We start from the raw sequence: 18,545 nt of genomic DNA, 5'->3' as shown, positions 1-18,545 counted from the left end.
TTTGTACGTTTTGTTCTTGGGCAACGGGTATACAGTGGTGCAGTTGGTAGCACTGTTGACTTGCAACCAGAAGGTCCTGGTTTTAAACCCTGAGTTTGACCTGGGGTCTTTCTGCGTGGATCGTAGATTGGCCTCTTGCCCAGGATGTACTCTCACCCAATGTTTGCATTAGATATTCTCGTGACCCTGTAAAGGTTAATCAAGTATAGAAGATGAAAACTAATCAAATGTATCACAACCATAATATAAAAGCAGCAAGGACTAATCCGAGGTAAGGAGAATGCAATTTTTGGAACTTCACATGAGAGTTTTGGGTTTTCTCATCATGCCAGTGGACGTTCTCCTATGCGGACGGTCTGTGGACGATCATTTCTTGTAGAGGTGTCTTGTTTGTCATTCCCCTCTTCCTCCCATTGTCTTCATCCCTCCATTTCTTTCTCAATGTTGAATAATAGAAATGCCAAGTGATGAGAGTTCCAACATCAAGAACCCAATTCCCCAGCTTGACAGAGCAATTTACCTTTCCCCATATTCACTTGCCCATAATTAAATGTGGTGCGTTGAACTCCAGCACACAGACCACATATCAATATGGGCAGTGTGGACTCACATCTGAGCTTGCGCGGACAGAGTGAGAAAACATAAAACTGATTCACTGCAAGACGAGGGTTTTCGATTAGCGCTCCATAGATTTATACATGCCTCTCTTTGGCTATGTGCTGTACGTAAAGTCCCGCTCTGGCACATTTTCTCGGCACGTTTTTCTTTTAATTTACTACGTATCTTTATCTGACGCCATCCTTTTATCTCTTTGTGCCTCCCCAATGATATCTCATTATTTTTGTGTTCATAAAAATGAACAATGGCACTAAATTAGTTTTATCATTACACTTTTTTTCTCCTAGTTCCAGGTTCAAATTGTTCCAGTCTAATAAAAAAAAAATGAGAGATATTTCATCCTCTCATTGCTCTCTGTTGTTGACGTCACAGAGAAAGAAATATTTCTGTTATCCTGCATGTCCCCGCGGATGACATCACCTAATTGCTTTAAAGCAAGTGACTAAGTGGATTACAGCTCATAATCTATTGATTTCCACTGTACCTTTGTACCAGATGTCTTCTTTATCATGTTATTACAAGTCTTACTTGTAATACACAGCTATTAGATTATCTTTTTTCTACTGGTTCCCCAGATAATGAGCTGTTCTCTCACATCACAGACTAAAAGAGCCCTAAGGTCTTTGCCATTTTTAATCTAAATGGCGTACAGTAGGTCATGTCTCGGATCTTTTCTCTGTTGTAGCGTTACGGCTGCAAAGTTACACTTCTGAACTCTGAGAGCAAGGTCAAATGTTTCTACTTGGAAAACAGCTTTTGTAATGTGACCTGCTGGCAGCAAACAACCTCAGCTGTGTGAGGGGTGGGGTGCGAGTGCGGGTGTGGGTGGGGGGGGGGGGGGTTGTCTTGTAAAACTGGCATAATGGTCTGATGATATACCTTCATGTATTGATTCAGCTACTGTACAGAAATGTACTGTAGTGCACGATGGAGAAACCCTACTCCTGGCAACACATCAGAGAGGGTTCATATTAAATTCAGTCAGCATTTACTGCACTTGGAGGTCAGTGAGAAGAGACTGCCGCACACTGCCTTTAAAGCAATTTCTTTGGTGTTTGTCCAACTCTGAAGTTGCTAAAAAATGTTAGTGAAGACGTGCAGTGTCTGGCAGGATAATGAGGAGAGAACAGACACTGGAAGTACCCCTGTCAGCAAGTTTCTGACTTATATCTGATTATATCTTAGGATTTATGTTTTGGGTAACTCAATATTTGGCTTAAAGACACACTTACTTCAACCATTTTTAAATCTTGGATAATTATTCGTGAGTTTTCTCATAGCACCTGGGTCTTTAACGTCGTTGCCTTATAGATTCAGAACATTGGCTACAAAATGTGACTGAATTTCCCCAATGATTTAAATATTTATGGCAAGCCAAACCATGAGCTTCGTATCAACTCCCACATGGATGTTAGAGAAATATGAAGGCATGTTTGCCAAAAATACCGTGGCGTCTCTGCGTTCGGGGCCAGTGGGGCCTGACCCCACCAGATGTCGCTATGGAGCTCTATGCTCACAATAATCACTGGGACATGATTGTTCTTTATAGAGTAATATTATACAAAAGACAGATTACCTTACCAATAGAATTCTGTTATAAACATATGTGTCCATATATCTGAGTCTGCCAGAATACTGACAAGCTCAGTAGGCTAAATTCTCTAGAGGCGCCTTGATATTGGGGCCGTCCCACCAATGTTTGTTTAAACAATGAACATCTAAAATCGCAGTGTGTTATGAGTGAGCCTTTATTTGTAATGTTATGTGTAATAATTAAATTACATTTAGCTTATATAAAATAGCATTTTTAGTGTGTTGGTTTAGGTTAACATATCTGTTTAATTTAAAATTGATCAAAGTCAGGTTGGATGCATCACAAAAAAAGGAGTTGCTACTAATAGGTGGAGAGTTTTTGTGCCCCACTTACCTTATCATGCCAACGACGCCACTACACAAAGATGCTTTCATTCAGGGTGATTGGAGATTTTAAGCCTCACTTTAAGGAGTGTTCTTTATCCGTTCATATGCCAAGTGAGGACATGGCAGTTTCTCATTTGAGAAAAAAGTGTTCGTTGTCTCATTGCTTTGCTAGGTTATTTTAAGCTAAGAGGAATTTAGTCTACTTTTTGAGGGGACCAGAAATCAAAACTACAATCTTCCAGCTGAATACCAGCCACTTTTCTAATAAGACAGAGCTGGTTTATATTCAGACACCTTTAAGTATCTTCAGCACCGCACACTGCTCCCTTGGGATGGTAATCCAACCGACCAAGTATTCAGTCTTTCTTACAGTCCCTTAGTGATTTGCAGAGAAACTACATGCCTCTTTTAGCAAGTCCTGGTATAATTCTAACTGGATATTTGACCACTCTTCCTATGAGACATGGTAGAGATCAAAACAAGTTTTGATATGTTCACTATCTTTGTTCTGTTTGAAGACTCAGCCGTGTTAACCATCTAATTGTATAATTAAGGTAATGATCATTTGGAGCTCATCTTCAGTTTTCATTATTCATTCATTTAGTGCAATTTGTACTAAAATGTATAAATCTAAATGTGAAATAGCCCCTTAGCATGGTACTACCACCACCAAGCTTGACAGTTATTCTTGTGTTCTAAGGTCTGGAAGCCTCCCATTGGCTTTTCCAAAACTACTTCTGTCCATTGTGCCCAACTAGTTCAATCTTGTCTCATATGATCATAACTTAATTCCTTAGAATCTGTTTAGATTTAATATACAACTGCATCTGAGTGTCAGTTTGCAGTTGCTTTCGTGTTTTTCAGGGAATGTCAAACTTGCTTCACGGTGGACAGGCAGGCTTAAGCATTTTTTTACTTTCTTGAATATCCAAACAAAGCTCTTTTCATTCAATAGTAGTGTTTTTTTGTCAAAATATTCAAATCTGAACATAATTTGGTGTTCCAACCAGACAATGAATCCCAAACACACATTAAAGCACTTTTGGAAGGGTTACATTAAGCTTTGTAAATGACCTTGAGATTGTTTTTTAAATCGGTAAATATTTCACCTGGAATAAAAAAAAAAAAAAGTATATGCACCATCAGTACATGCAGATTAATTTCTGCAACCCCTGGTCTAGATTTCCAAAAGGTAGTCTGGATCCATGTGATATGGAATAATACATTTTATCTATCTATCTATCTATCTATCTATCTATCTATCTATCTATCTATCTATCTATCTATCTATCTATCTATCTATCTATCTATCTATCTATCTATCTATCTGTCTGTCTGTCTGTCTGTCTGTCTGTCTGTCTGTCTGTCTGTCTGTCTGTCTGTCTGTCTGTCTGTCTGTCTGTCTGAGTTTTTAGAAGCTGATATTCCGTTTGTATCCATAATTATTTGCTGTCATAGAGTAGGGTTGCAATCGAGCATTCCCTGTCTCTTATGTGCCTGTGTGCGTGTCATCTGAATTGGAATTGGCTGCTTCATGTTTTGGTTGTCAAAACCACCTTATGGTCAAATACGCCAACCCAGTGTGTTACCGCAAATTGCATACCTGATCTGTGTTGCCAGTAACATGGCCGTAATTGTACAGCAGTCTCAGAACCAACCTCACTGGCAGAATAAACCATCCATCAGCCTATTCTGTTGTGATAGCGCCTTATATTCCCTACCATATTATACAGATGGGAGAATTGCACCGAGACCCATATGTGAAATGATACATCAGTTGCAATTACATTTTTGTGTTTTTCTGATTTATCCTTCTCCGCATTTCTCATGCCCACCCTCCTTCCTCCTACCCCGCACCCCCCACCCCTCCACCCCCTGCTCTCATCTGCCACTAGGCAAATTAAGAGCCTCTCTATCGTGACCCAAATGAGGGAGGCTCATTTGTAGCTGTTATTTATTTGTAATAAACTCCCCTCATCACATCCTCTGCTCTCTCTCTCTCTCTTTTCCCTCCGCTGTGAAAATATGGTAAAAAAAAAAAGAAAGAAATCTGAATTGCATTGGAGGGTTGTTTTCATCCACAAACACTGTCCATTATCAGCCGAAAGCCAAAATGAACGGTTAAATGGACGCCCCCCCCCCCCCCCCCCCCCACACACCCTTCCTAGTCTCATTCTTTTTGTCTTCTTCTACCTTCTGCTGTAATTCCCTGTCCTTTTCCACTCTACCTCACTCCCCCTATCCACAGATGGATGTGTTCCCCTCAGGAGCCACAAATGGGCCAGGGATGAAAATGCCATATTTAATATAAATAGGTGGCGTACACTTACTTACAGTTCCCTCACAAACACACAGACACCGACTCCCGCACCACCTAGAGTAAGACAAAGAGTCTTTGGCCGAGCATCTCCCACTTACCCTCCCCATTATCTGTTTCCTAAAACTCAATAATTGCACTTTTCCATTGGAATACATCATCCAGCCTGCCATCACAAAGCTCCGCTGAATAAACTTCTCTCTCTGGCTATTGTGCTTGAGTGTAGCAGGCTTTTTTTTTTTTTTGTCCCCCTGCTGCCTCCCCCTTTATCAGATGGGCTATATAACTAGCATGGTATTTGTGCAGCCACAAATAATGACTGCAATTTGCTGCCATTTGGTGTCCTGTAAGAGGCTCGTGCCTACTGATGGCTGCATTATAATGGCCTTCACACACCGGTTACTATTACCATGCAATGAATCAGCTATGAGGCATTGTGTTCACCTGTACATTAGAGTGACACAGAGAACCTGAGGGTGCACAAGCAGGCGTTAAAAGGGATGGAGGTTGGCAAGTAGGCGGAAGATTTCCTGTCTTCCTGATTTCAACTTTAAATAGCATGTCGGGTCAAATAATTTAGAACAAAAGGCACTCGGTAAACAAGTAGAGTATAGTTTTCTAATAACTAAGGTCTGTGTTTTTTGCTAGGGAGGGATCTGCATTCCCGATAACATCTGATGGAGAGGTGGTGTTGCCTCAAATTAAAGATCACAAGATCTACACTTTTGGGGAGTTGCAGTACGCAGTAAATCTCTGTCCTGTTAAGAAAATGCCATCAAGTAGGACTATTATCTCATGATTGTAAAACACCCCAATACTTCTCTTCAGCATGAAACTTGTCTTGCAAAGCCCTATCTAGTTCTTGTTTTGGTTCAAGCTTTAATTGTAAACCCCATATATGTAGGTGATTTAAGCTTTAACCTCCATATATGCGTCTGACACTCTTAAATTGAAGTACAACAGGAAGTAGTTCTGAAATTGTTCTCCAGTTGTATAAGGGAGTAAACTAATGAAGATTATACATTTTCAGTAAATGTTAGAAAGAGAAGCAGCAACAGGATAAATGAGAAAATACCAAGGATTTGCAAGAACTGTGCAAAGAACAAGATAGGCTGACAGCTAGCTCACTTATTCTAAGGGTAAAATATGGTATCGCAATCATTAAAGGTTCATTGACAAGGTGGTGCTGAAAAATATATAAAAAGTAGTTTTCTGAGCTTTTCCTGTGTGAAAACAAACAAAAACCAGACATTTATATATTTTTCATTTATTTATTTGAGTAACAGATGGCTTGATATTTTGGTAGAGATCAAGATTGAACATTTACTAAATAAAACTGAAAAAAGTTTGAAGAGGCTTGCAGGCCTTTCCCTCTCAGACAAATGCTCTTGCAGTAACGGGAAGGAGAGATGAGTTAAAAGTAAACTGAAGTATTAATGCCTGATACAAGTTTGCTAATGTTAGCTGGCTTGATAGCATTAGCATTGGAATTCCATTTGATGTAATCTTTTAATAATACACATATTATTGAAACATATTGACATAAAAGCCATCCTTTGCACTACGTTTGATCAGTTATACAGTGAATGCCTAATAAAGCCTAATGAAAACAGTATGATTCCTTTTTTGAAGTGTGACAGGTTTCTGGAAGCATCCGCCTGCAGCTGGGTTTAGAATTCAGGCTCATCTCATGTGCCTCCTGCCGCTGCTGCTGCCTTATTGATTTCTTACTTCACCTAAATGAAGCGGCTAGACTGCATGCGTACACACGCGCACAACGCCGCGTGGGTGAATGTGTGTTCGGCGGTCAGTGATGTATTTAAGAATTTAACAGATGCCCCGGAAAACGTGTCTCAAAGTCTGTTTTTGGGTCCAAGGAGCAGCCTTCCCACTGGCGTCGCTTCTCGTGCGTGCGTTTGCTCGAGGCAGCTCCCTGTCTGCCGATCCACCTGTCAATGGCAAACAGCATCCAGCAAACTGAGATTTACCATATGGATCCTGAGGCCCTTGAGGTTTTGAATTTTCAACATGGTGGATTAGACCTTTTTCCTCGCAGGTATTAGTTAAACATTTGGGAAAGAAGTTTGCTAAAGGGATCATCATTTGCCTTTAGAGTTTCCTAAAACCTGCCAGGATTTCAAAAAGTACGTTTAGATTTCTTGCAGGCCGGTTGGCAGATAGTGATGCAGAAGCAGAAGCATTGGCCTAGTCTGTTAAATGATATCTGCAAGGACCGATTTCTGTGGGTTTCCTAATTATAATTTCTGTCATGTTGATGCTCGGATACGTATGCAATTGTCCACCTGACAAGTCCACCTGAACTGCATAGTTTGAGATCATCAAAGTTTAGATTTGTTCTCATTCCTTCCCAGACACGGCAGTCAGAAGTGATTCACTGTTCAAAGGCGGTAGTTACTGATGTTTATCTCAACGATATCAACTACAGTAGTTCATTTTCTATCGCTTCGACTTTACATCTACTGGAGATGCTTGCATAAGATGCTTGCAGGTGTTGGACAGATATGCCTCAGAAAAAAAGTTAATAAAGTTTAAGTTTCTGTTCAAAAAGAATGCAATATCAGCTTCGAAAGGAACATGAAAGAAAATGATTCCTGCAAAGCTGATCTTCACTGCTGTTTATGCCAATAACTTTCTTGTGGTAAACCCACACTGCAATTCCAAAAGAGCAAAAAGAAAAACATTAACGAAAGCTGACACAGAAGAAGCATTATGTATTAGATGTGAAACTGGATCGAAGTCTGACTAAATAATGAAGCAATAGAAGTTTTTTTGTCTATTTGTTGCATTTGTTCTCTTTGCTTGGCGAACGATTTTAAACATTTATTTTGTTTTTACCAAAAGCTGAATCGATTGTTCCATGCAAGTCCCACTGTTGCTTATCAGCCTTGAGTTCTCTATAGTGTGGGAAGACAAACGCCTTTAACTAACTAACACTCCAGCGTTGTATCTAATACAGAAACTTAAAGCATATCATGCTTTTGGAACATCTCAGAAAGATTCTGAAAAATACATTTTGCAAACTTAGATACACCACACACGTCACACACATGAGCCATTGCTCCAAACACGGTTCATATGCTATGCGATGTTACTTCAGTACAGATGCAGATTTACTCACCTCAGCATGCCGAATGTTTAAAGTGGCCGAAACAACGGGGGATCTGACCTTCTCAGATGAATCTGGCTAAAAATGTCTTTAAGATCTTGAGGGACTCTAAAGCTGTAGTGTGTAGTGGCACATTGGCGATACTGCATCCTTCATCTCAGTATATGCACCCAGTATGTTTACAAAGCAGCAAAATGTATTTCCCTTCCTTACAGAGCCAGTGCTTCTTCACTGGTCGGGATTCGGGTCGGCTACCACAACCCGAGTCAAAGTGGTTCTTCTTAGTTCAGTCACTTATTCAAGCATTAATTATAAGGCTGACATAACAATCGGCAACAACCATTTTTAGCAGACTTTGTGGCTGTTTTCGTGTAAAATGCACGGCAATAAAGTTTTTTTTTTCTACTCAAACTATATAGCTTTACCTGACAGTCCTGTCATGGTAACCATAAAGAAGAATCCACTACAAAACAATCACTTTCTTCCGTAAAACCTTATCTAAGTAGATAAAGAGTAAAATATATTGTGTACTGAAAAAAAAAACAGGCTTGACTAGATTCAACCTTGGCTTTAACACCAACATAATAACACAAGCCTGAATTTAATGAGGGAGGGTTACACGCGTACATATTCTGCTTTTCTTGCAAAGAGGTATAACCTTTTTAAATGTATGTGATTTGAAACCTGAGAATTTGACCTTGCACATAAATCTTTTGATGAATTAAAAGCAGATTAAAAGATTAGTTGGGAATCGCCGAGGTGGGGTTCTGTGTGGAAGTTTCCTTAGTTGTCGTAGAAAGATCATAATATCATGAGTTTGTTGGAAAAGTTGTCACATCTTTGGAAATAAAGCCAAACTAACCTTTTAACATTGATGTTGTTAAATGATAGTGGCAGTGCTGCTGAGAAATAGCATGGTCCTATAGTATTTTGAATCGTTCCAGACATTCTGGCCTCTCATGGTAATCAGGTCTGTCTTTCTTTTTTTTTACGTTTTATTCCAGGTCACCCGTGTGCCTGTGGAGAGCTGCGAGCAGTACACTTCCTGTAAAGACTGCCTGGGCTCAGGAGACCCTCACTGTGGCTGGTGTGTGCTACATAACATGTGAGTATTTATGGGCAGCGAAGCTGTGTTTTCTCGTATCAAGTACATCCGCTGAAATTTTGTTTGCCCGGTTTTGTCGCTTATAAACAGACATTGGGGTGTTTTTTTTTTTCTAGAGTGCTTATTAACAACATTAATCAGATCAGATATACACATTTATGTTAGCTTCTACTCGTAGGTTTGACCCTAAGATCTAGGTCTTAATGGGCTTTTATGTTTCAATGGAATAATTTCTTTTAAAATAACATTTTACGTCATATGGTTGAGTAGAACTTTCAATAGATACCTAAAAGTTACTGGATTTAGTTTTTCTTCTTCTGAAAATACATTTGAAACTTTGACACCTCCTGCATCGGATATTGCAGGGAAGATGTTCATCATCGATTTGATCAACTAATTTGCTTTACATTATCTCACTCATTCATAGTTCAATTAGGATGCATTTCTGTTTCCTTTTATAGGACTATGATGCTGAGGAAAACACTGATTATTCTCTTTTGTATTTATGTCCAACGCAATTGTGCAATAATAAATGGCCCAGGCAGTACTATTTATTAATTATTTAATAATTAAAACCAGATCTCTTGGTCTGTCTTCCAAGAGATCTATTTATCCAGGAATCCAAAACTGAAGGAAAATAGGCTACTTCCAATTCACAAATTCTGTATATGAGCGATTTAGAGCAAATGAAGGAGCTGCTCAATCATGATGACTGATCAGTTGTTGTCAGCCATCTTTAGCAAGTACTGCTTGCTTTGCTTCTTCATTTGTTTTAGTTTTTCCCTGAACTTTGCTTGGACTTTATTGGCTCTGCTACACATTAATTTGACTGTACTCAGATTTTGCCAACAGTAAACTTGTGTGTAGACATGACATTTTATTTGACATGTTTACCTACCAATGCAATAAGGGTTTAAACACTGCTTCACAACCGCAATCATTCTCTTTGAGGTTTTTTGGACATTGTCACAATCCAACCAGCAACTCAGTGTGTTTTACTGGGATTTTGCGAGATAAACTAAAACAACGTAATGAGTAACTGAGAAACTGAAGCAAAATGAAACATGACCTCCAATGCTTTTTATACAAATAAAAAGTACTCAAATGTATCTTGTGTTTGTATTTGGCACCCTTCACTCTAACACCACTGAATAAAATTAACTGCGAACGATGGGTTTTAGACATCACCCAGTTGGTAAACAGAGTTTGTCTGTGTGTAATCTGATCTAATCTGATCTGTGAAGGCCTCAGAGGTTTGTTAGAGAACATTAGTGAAGAGACAGCATCATGAAGGAGCACAGCAGACAGGTCAGAAAACCTACCAAGACATGGCTGTCCACCTAAACTGACAGGTCGGGTAAAGACAGCATAAATCAATGAAACAGCCAAGAGACCCATAGCAACTTTGGAGGAGCTGCAGAGATCCACAGCTCAGGTGGGAGAAGTTGCTTAACACAGAAACGTTTAGTCCCACAATGTACATGTCTGTCCAGTGTAAAAGAGTTGCCCAGAATAAAACAAAAAGTGGAAAAAAAGCTATGAAAAAGCTTCCTTTACAGTTTGCCAGCGACAGATCGAATATGTGGAGGAATGCGTTCTGGTTAGAAAAAATTAAAAAATGTTTGGCCCATCTGCAAACCATTATATGTGATGGAAAACCAGCACTGCATGTTGCCCGCCCCCGCTGTGAGACATTGGGGTGGCAGCGTCATGCTGTGGGTAAGATTTTTTATCAGTAGGGACAGGGGGGGGCTGGTCAGAGTTAATGGGAGGGATGACTGCAAGGCAATCTTGGAAACAAAACACCTGCTTTTGGAAACAAAAGCCTTTACTTAAACAAAAATGGAAGTACTGGTGTCACGCTGAGGCCTTCGTAATAGCTGTATTTACACCAAAATTAAATCAGACGCATGTAGACTCTCTTTACGTTGGACTTCTGTAGACAGTTGGTTGCAGTGGATTTTATTTTGTAGTATTTATACAGATGTGCCCCACTTTTTTCACATTCTTAATTAGCTTTCATTTCAATTCAATTCAATTCAATTTTATTTATATAGCGCCAAATCATGAAACATGTCATCTCAAGGCACTTTACAAAGTCAAGTTCAATCATATTATACAGATTGGGTCAGATTATAGAGATTGGTCAAAAATGTCCTATATAAGGGAACCCAGTTGATTGCATCAAAGTCCCGACAAGCAGCATTCACTCCTGGAGAAGCGTAGAGCCACAGGGAGAGTCGTCTGCATTGTACATGGCTTTGCTGCAATCCCTCATACTGAGCAAGCATGAAGCGACAAAAAGTGACAATCATTGGTCTATTACATACAATCCCTATATATTAAAGGTTGAGATTGTAAGATTCCCCTTGAACTTATGAATCATTTTGCAGAGCACTGTATCCAGGAATCCAAAACTAAAACAAAAGAAGCTAACTCAACTTCCCAAGTACAGTAAATGGAGCAATTAGAGCTGCTCTGTCACAATCAATGGCTGAGCGGCTGCTGTCAGTCACGTCTGGCATGCACAGGATGCTTCGCTTCATCGTGTGCTCTCTCCTGCTGTGCTACACAGGATTTTAGATTTTGGCGTATGCATTACGCTTTATTCGACGTGAACCGTACACACACGACCACTGTGAGCGTTCATACATATTTTAGTTTTGGTTCGGCTCCCGGAGATCTGCGCAGCGATTTAAGAAGGGCTGATTTGGTTCGCATGGCACCATTTAACATGACATATTCCGGTAATTGCCGGGTTCGGCTTTTTTAAATGCAAGTTATTTAAATGTGCTTCCCTAATTTATTTCTAATTTCCACGCGTCTCTGCACACAATAATAAACAGGCTCTTCGTCTAAAACTGTTTCTTTTTTTTTTCTTTTTTTTTTATTAAACGCACTGGATCAATAATTTCGTGATATCTGTGCTCTCAACCAACTGCAATGAGCGGCGCTTTATAAACAGAACCAATTTATGCTCCCCCCCATCGAGAAAGGGCACTGGCGTTTAGGCTCTGCTGCAGTGGCGGTTCTCGACCAAATTTACCAGGGGGGCCAAGGTGGGGCCAGTGTTTTTTCACAGGGGCACAGAACAAAAAACTTAAAAAAAAAAAAACAGTAAAATGGCAATATTAAACTGTGTAATAATATTAAGTGAGCCACGTGTGGCTCTGGAACTGCAGGTTAAAGACCACTGATCTAGCAGTTGAAAACTTTGCCCCCAGCTCAATACGGCTAAAGCTAAACGTGAAACATCTTAAGTTTTAAATTCTTTTTAGAGTAAAACTGTATAAGTAAAAAATAATTTTGGTCAAAGTGACCAATCAGTTATAATTATGAGAAGTGTATTTAATATCATGTCTTTAGTACAGGGGCCATAACAGGTGCCAGAACCATTTCTACAGGGGCATGGGCCCCTGTTGGCCCCTGTCTAGAACCGCCCCTGCTCTGCTGCCCTTTTCATCACCGAGGACGGTTAATAAACGGTGTTGGTGTGAATTTTAACAAAAATTCAAGGTGTTGGTGAGAATCTTGAATAAAGAGATGTGACAGTGGGATAATCTCCTGTGACAGATGTTCGAGGAGGGACCGCTGCGAGCGAGCAGAGGAGCCCCAGCGTTTCACCACCAGAGTGGAGCAGTGCGTTCATCTTTCCGTCCACCCCGAGACCGTCTCTGTCACCATGTCAGAAGTGCAGGTACATCATCCCTCTTCTAAACGTTTCGGGCTGCGATTTTTTTTTTTTTTTGCGTGTCAGGAGGGAAAAAAAACAGACGGGGGGGAAAAGGGATACGAAATGAAGTTAAATAAAGCTTGTTGCTGTGTTATCACAAGCCAACATTTTTTTTTTTTTTTTCAAGCCGGAGCTGAAGACCGATTTCGGAGCGGCGTTGCTCTGCCGCGGGGGGGGGCATTAGTAATGAAGTGTATTGATTTAGATTGCTGCCGTAGCTCATCTTTTCTGATTTCTGTCCCGCGTCCAAGTTGGTGCTCCAGGCGCAGAACGTGCCCAGTCTGTCTGCGGGAGTGAACTGCTCCTTCGAGGACTACGTAGAGACGGAAGGACGCATCTACAGCGGACGGATCTTCTGCCTGTCTCCCTCCACGAAGGAAATTGCTCCTATAACACGAGACCAGGGTACCCAGTGGTTTGTTTGATGTAAACACAATGTGTAAACAGTGGATAATGAAAGTCATTAACTGTTTATACTGTACATTTATACCGTACATGTCATGACTCAAACGTTGCAAATGTTTTGTGTGTCCTCCTAGGGGACCAGCGGGCAATAAGGCTGTATCTGAAATCAAAAGAGACGGGGAAGAAGTTTGCCAGCGTCTTGTTCGTCTTCTACAACTGCAGCGTCCACCAGTCGTAAGTCAGCCGCCCCTAAATAAAAAACAGAGCAAAAATCGAATTTTTGCATTACATTTGGTCCAGATTACATATTGAGAGAAACACTTAACTCAAGCCACAGCTGTATTAAAACCTCCACGCAAAGCCGTGAAAGGCAATAATAAGTAAATGTGCTTTCTTACTAAAAGCTGTGGTGCTAAAACGTTGGCTGACAAAAAGGAACTCTTCTTTTAACGGGGCGGAGTGAGGACAGCTTGCCGCCCATGCCCGTTCAACGTATTCAAGCTTTTAACAAATCAATTAGTTAATTAGATCTCGGGCAAATAAAGGGAGTACTGGTGAGTGAAATAATAAATCGAATCCCATCCATGCGAAGGCCTGGAAGAGCAGCCAAGCTCTGGAGCCCAGAACACAACATTTCTGGTGTTGGTAAGAGATTAACTCCTGATGTGAGGAAAGGAATAGCGCTTTGCTTTTCAACACCGGTCTGAAGGTTGTCGCAAGTTTTTTTTGTTGTCAGAGTCTCTTATTTGGAGAAGTTAAAACGTCAGGCAGTCTACACACGTATCTGATTAGAGGTTGTTGTCCGTGGTGCCTCACAGAAACTGTATTAGTCATTGGCAGTACATGGATCATTGTGTAAATATTGTAGTTGTGTCTATAGAGAGAAACTGAGCAATGAAATTTTAAGTTCTGTTAGGTATAAGAGTTTAACAATCACACATTGGGCCTATTCTGACCCGGCATTGCTATGCTGTTTTAGATATACCAGATATACTACACTGAGTTATGTTACTCCACTATGTTTATTTTTCCAAAGATTTTAAACTGTTGTCTGGGACAACTGTGGCTCAATGGGAAGAGTAGTTGTCTTGAAATCCGAAAGGTGTGGGTTTGATTCCAGCTTCCTCCTGGAAGCCAAGGCTTTAACTCCGAATCTCCTACTGATCTGCATATTGGTAGATGAATTTTACATGTATGCGAGTGCGATAGCTGATTGTGGCTCTAATTTAAAGCACTCTGAGTAGTCAGTTTTATTAGAAACCACTGTAGAAATTCAGTCCATTTACCATTTGTCATTTTATTTAAAAAAAAAAGAAGAAAATAGCCCGAAAAATAAATCTCCCTTCGGAATATTCTCGCAGACTATCTAATTGCTTTAAATTAGCCGTTAGCAGTGATGGATTTAAACAGCGCTGTTTATTGAATGGACCCGGTGTGGAATCATGGAAGGTGAGTGGGTGGTTTCAGCGCGTCTCCCAGGACAGTTTGAACTGAGTATGCATAACTAATTGAGGATCCTCAGTCTGTCTTGAGTTGGATCACACCTACATTCAGCTCCAGCTACATGTGATTACATCACCGGGACGGATATAACAGCCCCGTCTGATCCAGGGCTTTCCTTCTGCAGTTTTCCCGTTTGTGGTTTCAAAAGATAACTGTTTCAAGACGGGTTCCAATATATATTGAATTGCAATCATCAGTGCATTATGCATCTTTGCAATATTGCAGTTGCAAAGGGGAGCTTCGATGCTATATTTGGTTTGGTATCCATGTATTCACACTTTGGTTGCCAGAAATATATTCAGCCTGTTGGATGGTCTCTAACTGCCCTTGATGCACATTATTTGTACATTTTTAGTGGCTGAGATGCTAATGCTCACAGAAAATGGTGGAGCAATTGCAATGATGGGGGAAAAAAAATAAGAGTCATAAAATGCAGGGTGATTGTTATCCATATATTCATTGAAATATTCAGCAATAACGTCGCAATGATATATGTTCTTGATATCATCCAGGCTTAGTTTGAACTAGATATTGTTTTGTTGAATACAACTTCTGTTCAGATGTTGATGCTGTTCGCTTTTTACCTACAGGTTGGGTTCGGAAAGTATCCAGGATCGTTCTTTCTATATTAATTAACGCGCTTTTGTCATTTAGATCTTGGTTCACAAACTGAAGCAATGTTTGGTGATAGTTTTCGAGTGCTTTTTCTGCAGAGAATTCTTCTCTTCTGCCTTTCCGCTCCTGTTGGAGTAACACTTGGAGCATAAAATTCAGATTATTATTCAAGCTCAGGTCGAGCTTGTGGTCAGCTGCTTTACACAGATCCCACATATAGCATGCAGAATGTAGTTTTTAAACAGTGGTATCTTAGTGAGAGTGATCGGCGGTAGTCCTCTCGTTTTCACACCATGATTGTAAGGAACAAGATAACTTTAGCCAGCTGACCAGTCGTGCTCAACAACAGGTAGGGGAGGGGAAGCAGGAAATTACTTTATGCATCATTCAGCTCCTGCATCATCTCCAGTATCTCATTAAAATACTTTTAACCAAAGGGCTGGTGTGATAAAAAAAGGAACCTAGCGTTTCCTTGATAACAGTAATTGCCTCATGCTGAATTGACACCTTTAGGGCTGGTGGCTGGGAAGTCGCTTGGCTTAATTATTACATAGAACTGCAAAGGTGTCATCCAGTATGAATATTTGTAATTCTCAGGGTTATTAGTTTGTCTTTTTTTTTTTCTGGGTTAGTTCAATTCCAAGCATTAGTCCAAACAGCTAAAGAGCATTTGTCAGAGCTCTTGTCAGATCATGTGCTCGAACACATTACGACAGCAATCATTTCATACAGTCCTGACAGCTTCTTTGTAGCATTAGCACTCTCCCCAATGAATGGTTGAAATAACCCTGACAAGATCTTACCAGTAACAGCTCTTATGTTAATTTATTCATGGCTAGCCCTCTTTGTTCCTTTGAGATTTGATTGATGCTTTTTTTTAAATTATATCCTCTTGTTGCACCCACCTGTTTTCTTTCCCCTTTTTTTTTGCCAGTTCTAGCTGGAAAATTGGTGCTGATTTGTAGAAGTCGACTTTTAATGTTTGCAAATCCGCAGATTTCTTTTTTTTCTTCTTCCCTGTATTAGTGAGGCAGATCTTGACTAGCGCTAAAAGGAGTTCCAGACCGAAAAGAGTGACAAAGTAGCGGTAAGAAAAAGTAACCAACCAATCGGGAGTGTGTCCCTAATTATCTCGTCTTGTCAAATAAAGGTTCAATTAAAAATAAAAAATAAAAACCTCATTGAATGCTGCGCCGTGCTGGGTGTGATTTTCGGCCCAGGGGGTTTGCACACCCATCTGACTGCAGCCCCTTCCACCCGGCACAGACGCACACCTCGCATAAACGTGTCAGGACTTTGTGTCATAAAATAAAACAACGTTTCTGCAGGATGTTAAGACCTTTACATGCTATCTCTAAATCATAAAATAAGACTAAAACCATTAAGAAGATGTTTGTTTCACAATAAGATTCAGATTAATTTTATTTGCGGTATAAAAAAAACACACTGGAAAAGAGATGCATGTAGCTCAAGTGCACAATTTACCCAAAGGGACAAAAACCATAGCCGCCCGATCTAATACGATGACAGGGGCACACAAAAAGAATATTTAAAACAAATATGTAAACCCTAATAAATAAAATGCAACAACAAAAAGCCAAATGTGCTTTCAACAGTCATCATAGAGTCATCACAGCTTGAGGAAAGAAGCATTTATTGTGCCTCATGTCCCATATTTAATTGCTCGATAGCGCCTCCCAGAGGAGAGAAATTCAAACAGGTCTCTGGCAGGTTGCGAAGGGTCCTTAATGATGGCCAAAGCCCGAGTGCAAAGTAATTGTTGATAAATGTCCTCCAGAACTGCCAAACCCTCACCAATAATCCGCCTGGCAGAGTTTAAACATTTCCTTTCTTTAGCAGAAACATTTCCAAACCACACTGTGATAGCATTTGTGAGAAGGCTTTCTACTGCACAGCGGTAGACGTTTAAGAGAATGTGATTATTACTGGTTTACGCAGAACGAAAAGCAGCTGTCGAGACTTTTTTGACAATCGCGCTGGTATTCAAATTCAAGCTGAGGTCATTTGACAAAGAAATTTTCAACAAATTTTCCACAATTTGCACCTCCATACCATTTATAAAACCAGGTAAAGGGGACTGCTTTTTGCTAAAATCAAGGACCAATTTAAAGATTTTAGAGGCGTTAAAAGGCAAGTTATTTTCCTTACTCCAGAACGTCACATTTTTCACCTCAAGTCCCTAACCAGAGTCGTCATGTGGGGAAGGCAAGGCAAGGCAAGTTTATTTGTATAGCGCATTTCAGTACAAGGACACTGCAAAGTGCTTTATGTGATAAAAACATAGGATAGTAAAGACGAAATACCAGCAAGTGAAAAAAATGGAATAAAATGTAATAAATCCTAATCAAATGAGTTTTTAATATTTATTCAAAGAACTCAGGCTTTCAGCACATTTACAGTGTTCTGGGAGTTTGTTCCAGATAAGTAAAGCATAGGAACTAAATGCTGCTTCTCCATATTTGGTTCTGGTTCTGGTTATGCAGAGTAGGCTTAAATCAGAAGACCTGAGTGGTCTGGAGGGTTGATACACTGATAAGAAGTCTGTCATGTATTTAAAATAAATGCATGGATGAGGTTTTTTTAGGTCTTGCTGGGACATTAGTCCTTTAATCCTGGAAAATATTGTTGTATCATCTGCAACCTTCATTTTTAAGTTGTTAGGGTTTGATGCAACACGATCATAGGTGTACAAATTGTAAAATTAAGGACTCAAAGAATAGTACCTGTGTTTACAGTAAGTCCAACAGTCGTTAAACTTAACCCTTTGAGGTGTACAGGTTAAAAAAAGTAAAAATCTATTTCCAAATGGCATCATTCAATTCAAGAGTTTTCTGTTTTATGAATAAGCTCTGCAGGAACAGGAGAATTTAAAAGCAGAGCTATAATCAATGAAAAGCATTCTAAGTTGAGATTTTCCCTTATCCAAATGTTCGCATACAGAATTCAAAGCAGATGAGATGCCATTCCGTCAGTGTGCAAACTGGAGCGGATCCACCGACACAGGGGTCCAGGCTTTAATATATAAAACACAAGACGCTCATAAGTTATAAATGATTGTAACTAGAGGGGATTGTTAGAACTATACAGTATTATTTGTTAAAGTGAATCCTGTTCTCTCACGCAGCGCCAACAAAGGAATAGGTGCTCTCCATCTTCAGCCGCTGGAATACGTGTAATCTAT

At 40.0% G+C, this 18,545-nt stretch overlaps 1 protein-coding gene across 1 annotated transcript in view; it reads left to right on the top strand.

Moving 5' to 3' along the window:
• plxna1a (plexin A1a) overlaps positions 1 to 18,545 on the top strand; it is a 359,702-nt gene that overhangs the window by 167,688 nt on the left and 173,469 nt on the right. The window contains exons 5-8 of the mRNA XM_036125192.1: positions 8,987 to 9,087; positions 12,661 to 12,784; positions 13,072 to 13,225; positions 13,360 to 13,459. Of these exons, the coding sequence (XP_035981085.1) occupies positions 8,987 to 9,087; positions 12,661 to 12,784; positions 13,072 to 13,225; positions 13,360 to 13,459 (479 nt within the window). The remainder of the gene's footprint in view (positions 1 to 8,986; positions 9,088 to 12,660; positions 12,785 to 13,071; positions 13,226 to 13,359; positions 13,460 to 18,545) is intronic.

This window comes from Fundulus heteroclitus, chromosome 1, assembly GCF_011125445.2.
Source record: "Fundulus heteroclitus isolate FHET01 chromosome 1, MU-UCD_Fhet_4.1, whole genome shotgun sequence".
Lineage (NCBI taxonomy): Eukaryota > Metazoa > Chordata > Actinopteri > Cyprinodontiformes > Fundulidae > Fundulus > Fundulus heteroclitus.
The sequence above is the reverse complement of the archived record's forward strand: the minus strand, read 5'-3'. Positions and strand labels throughout refer to the sequence as shown.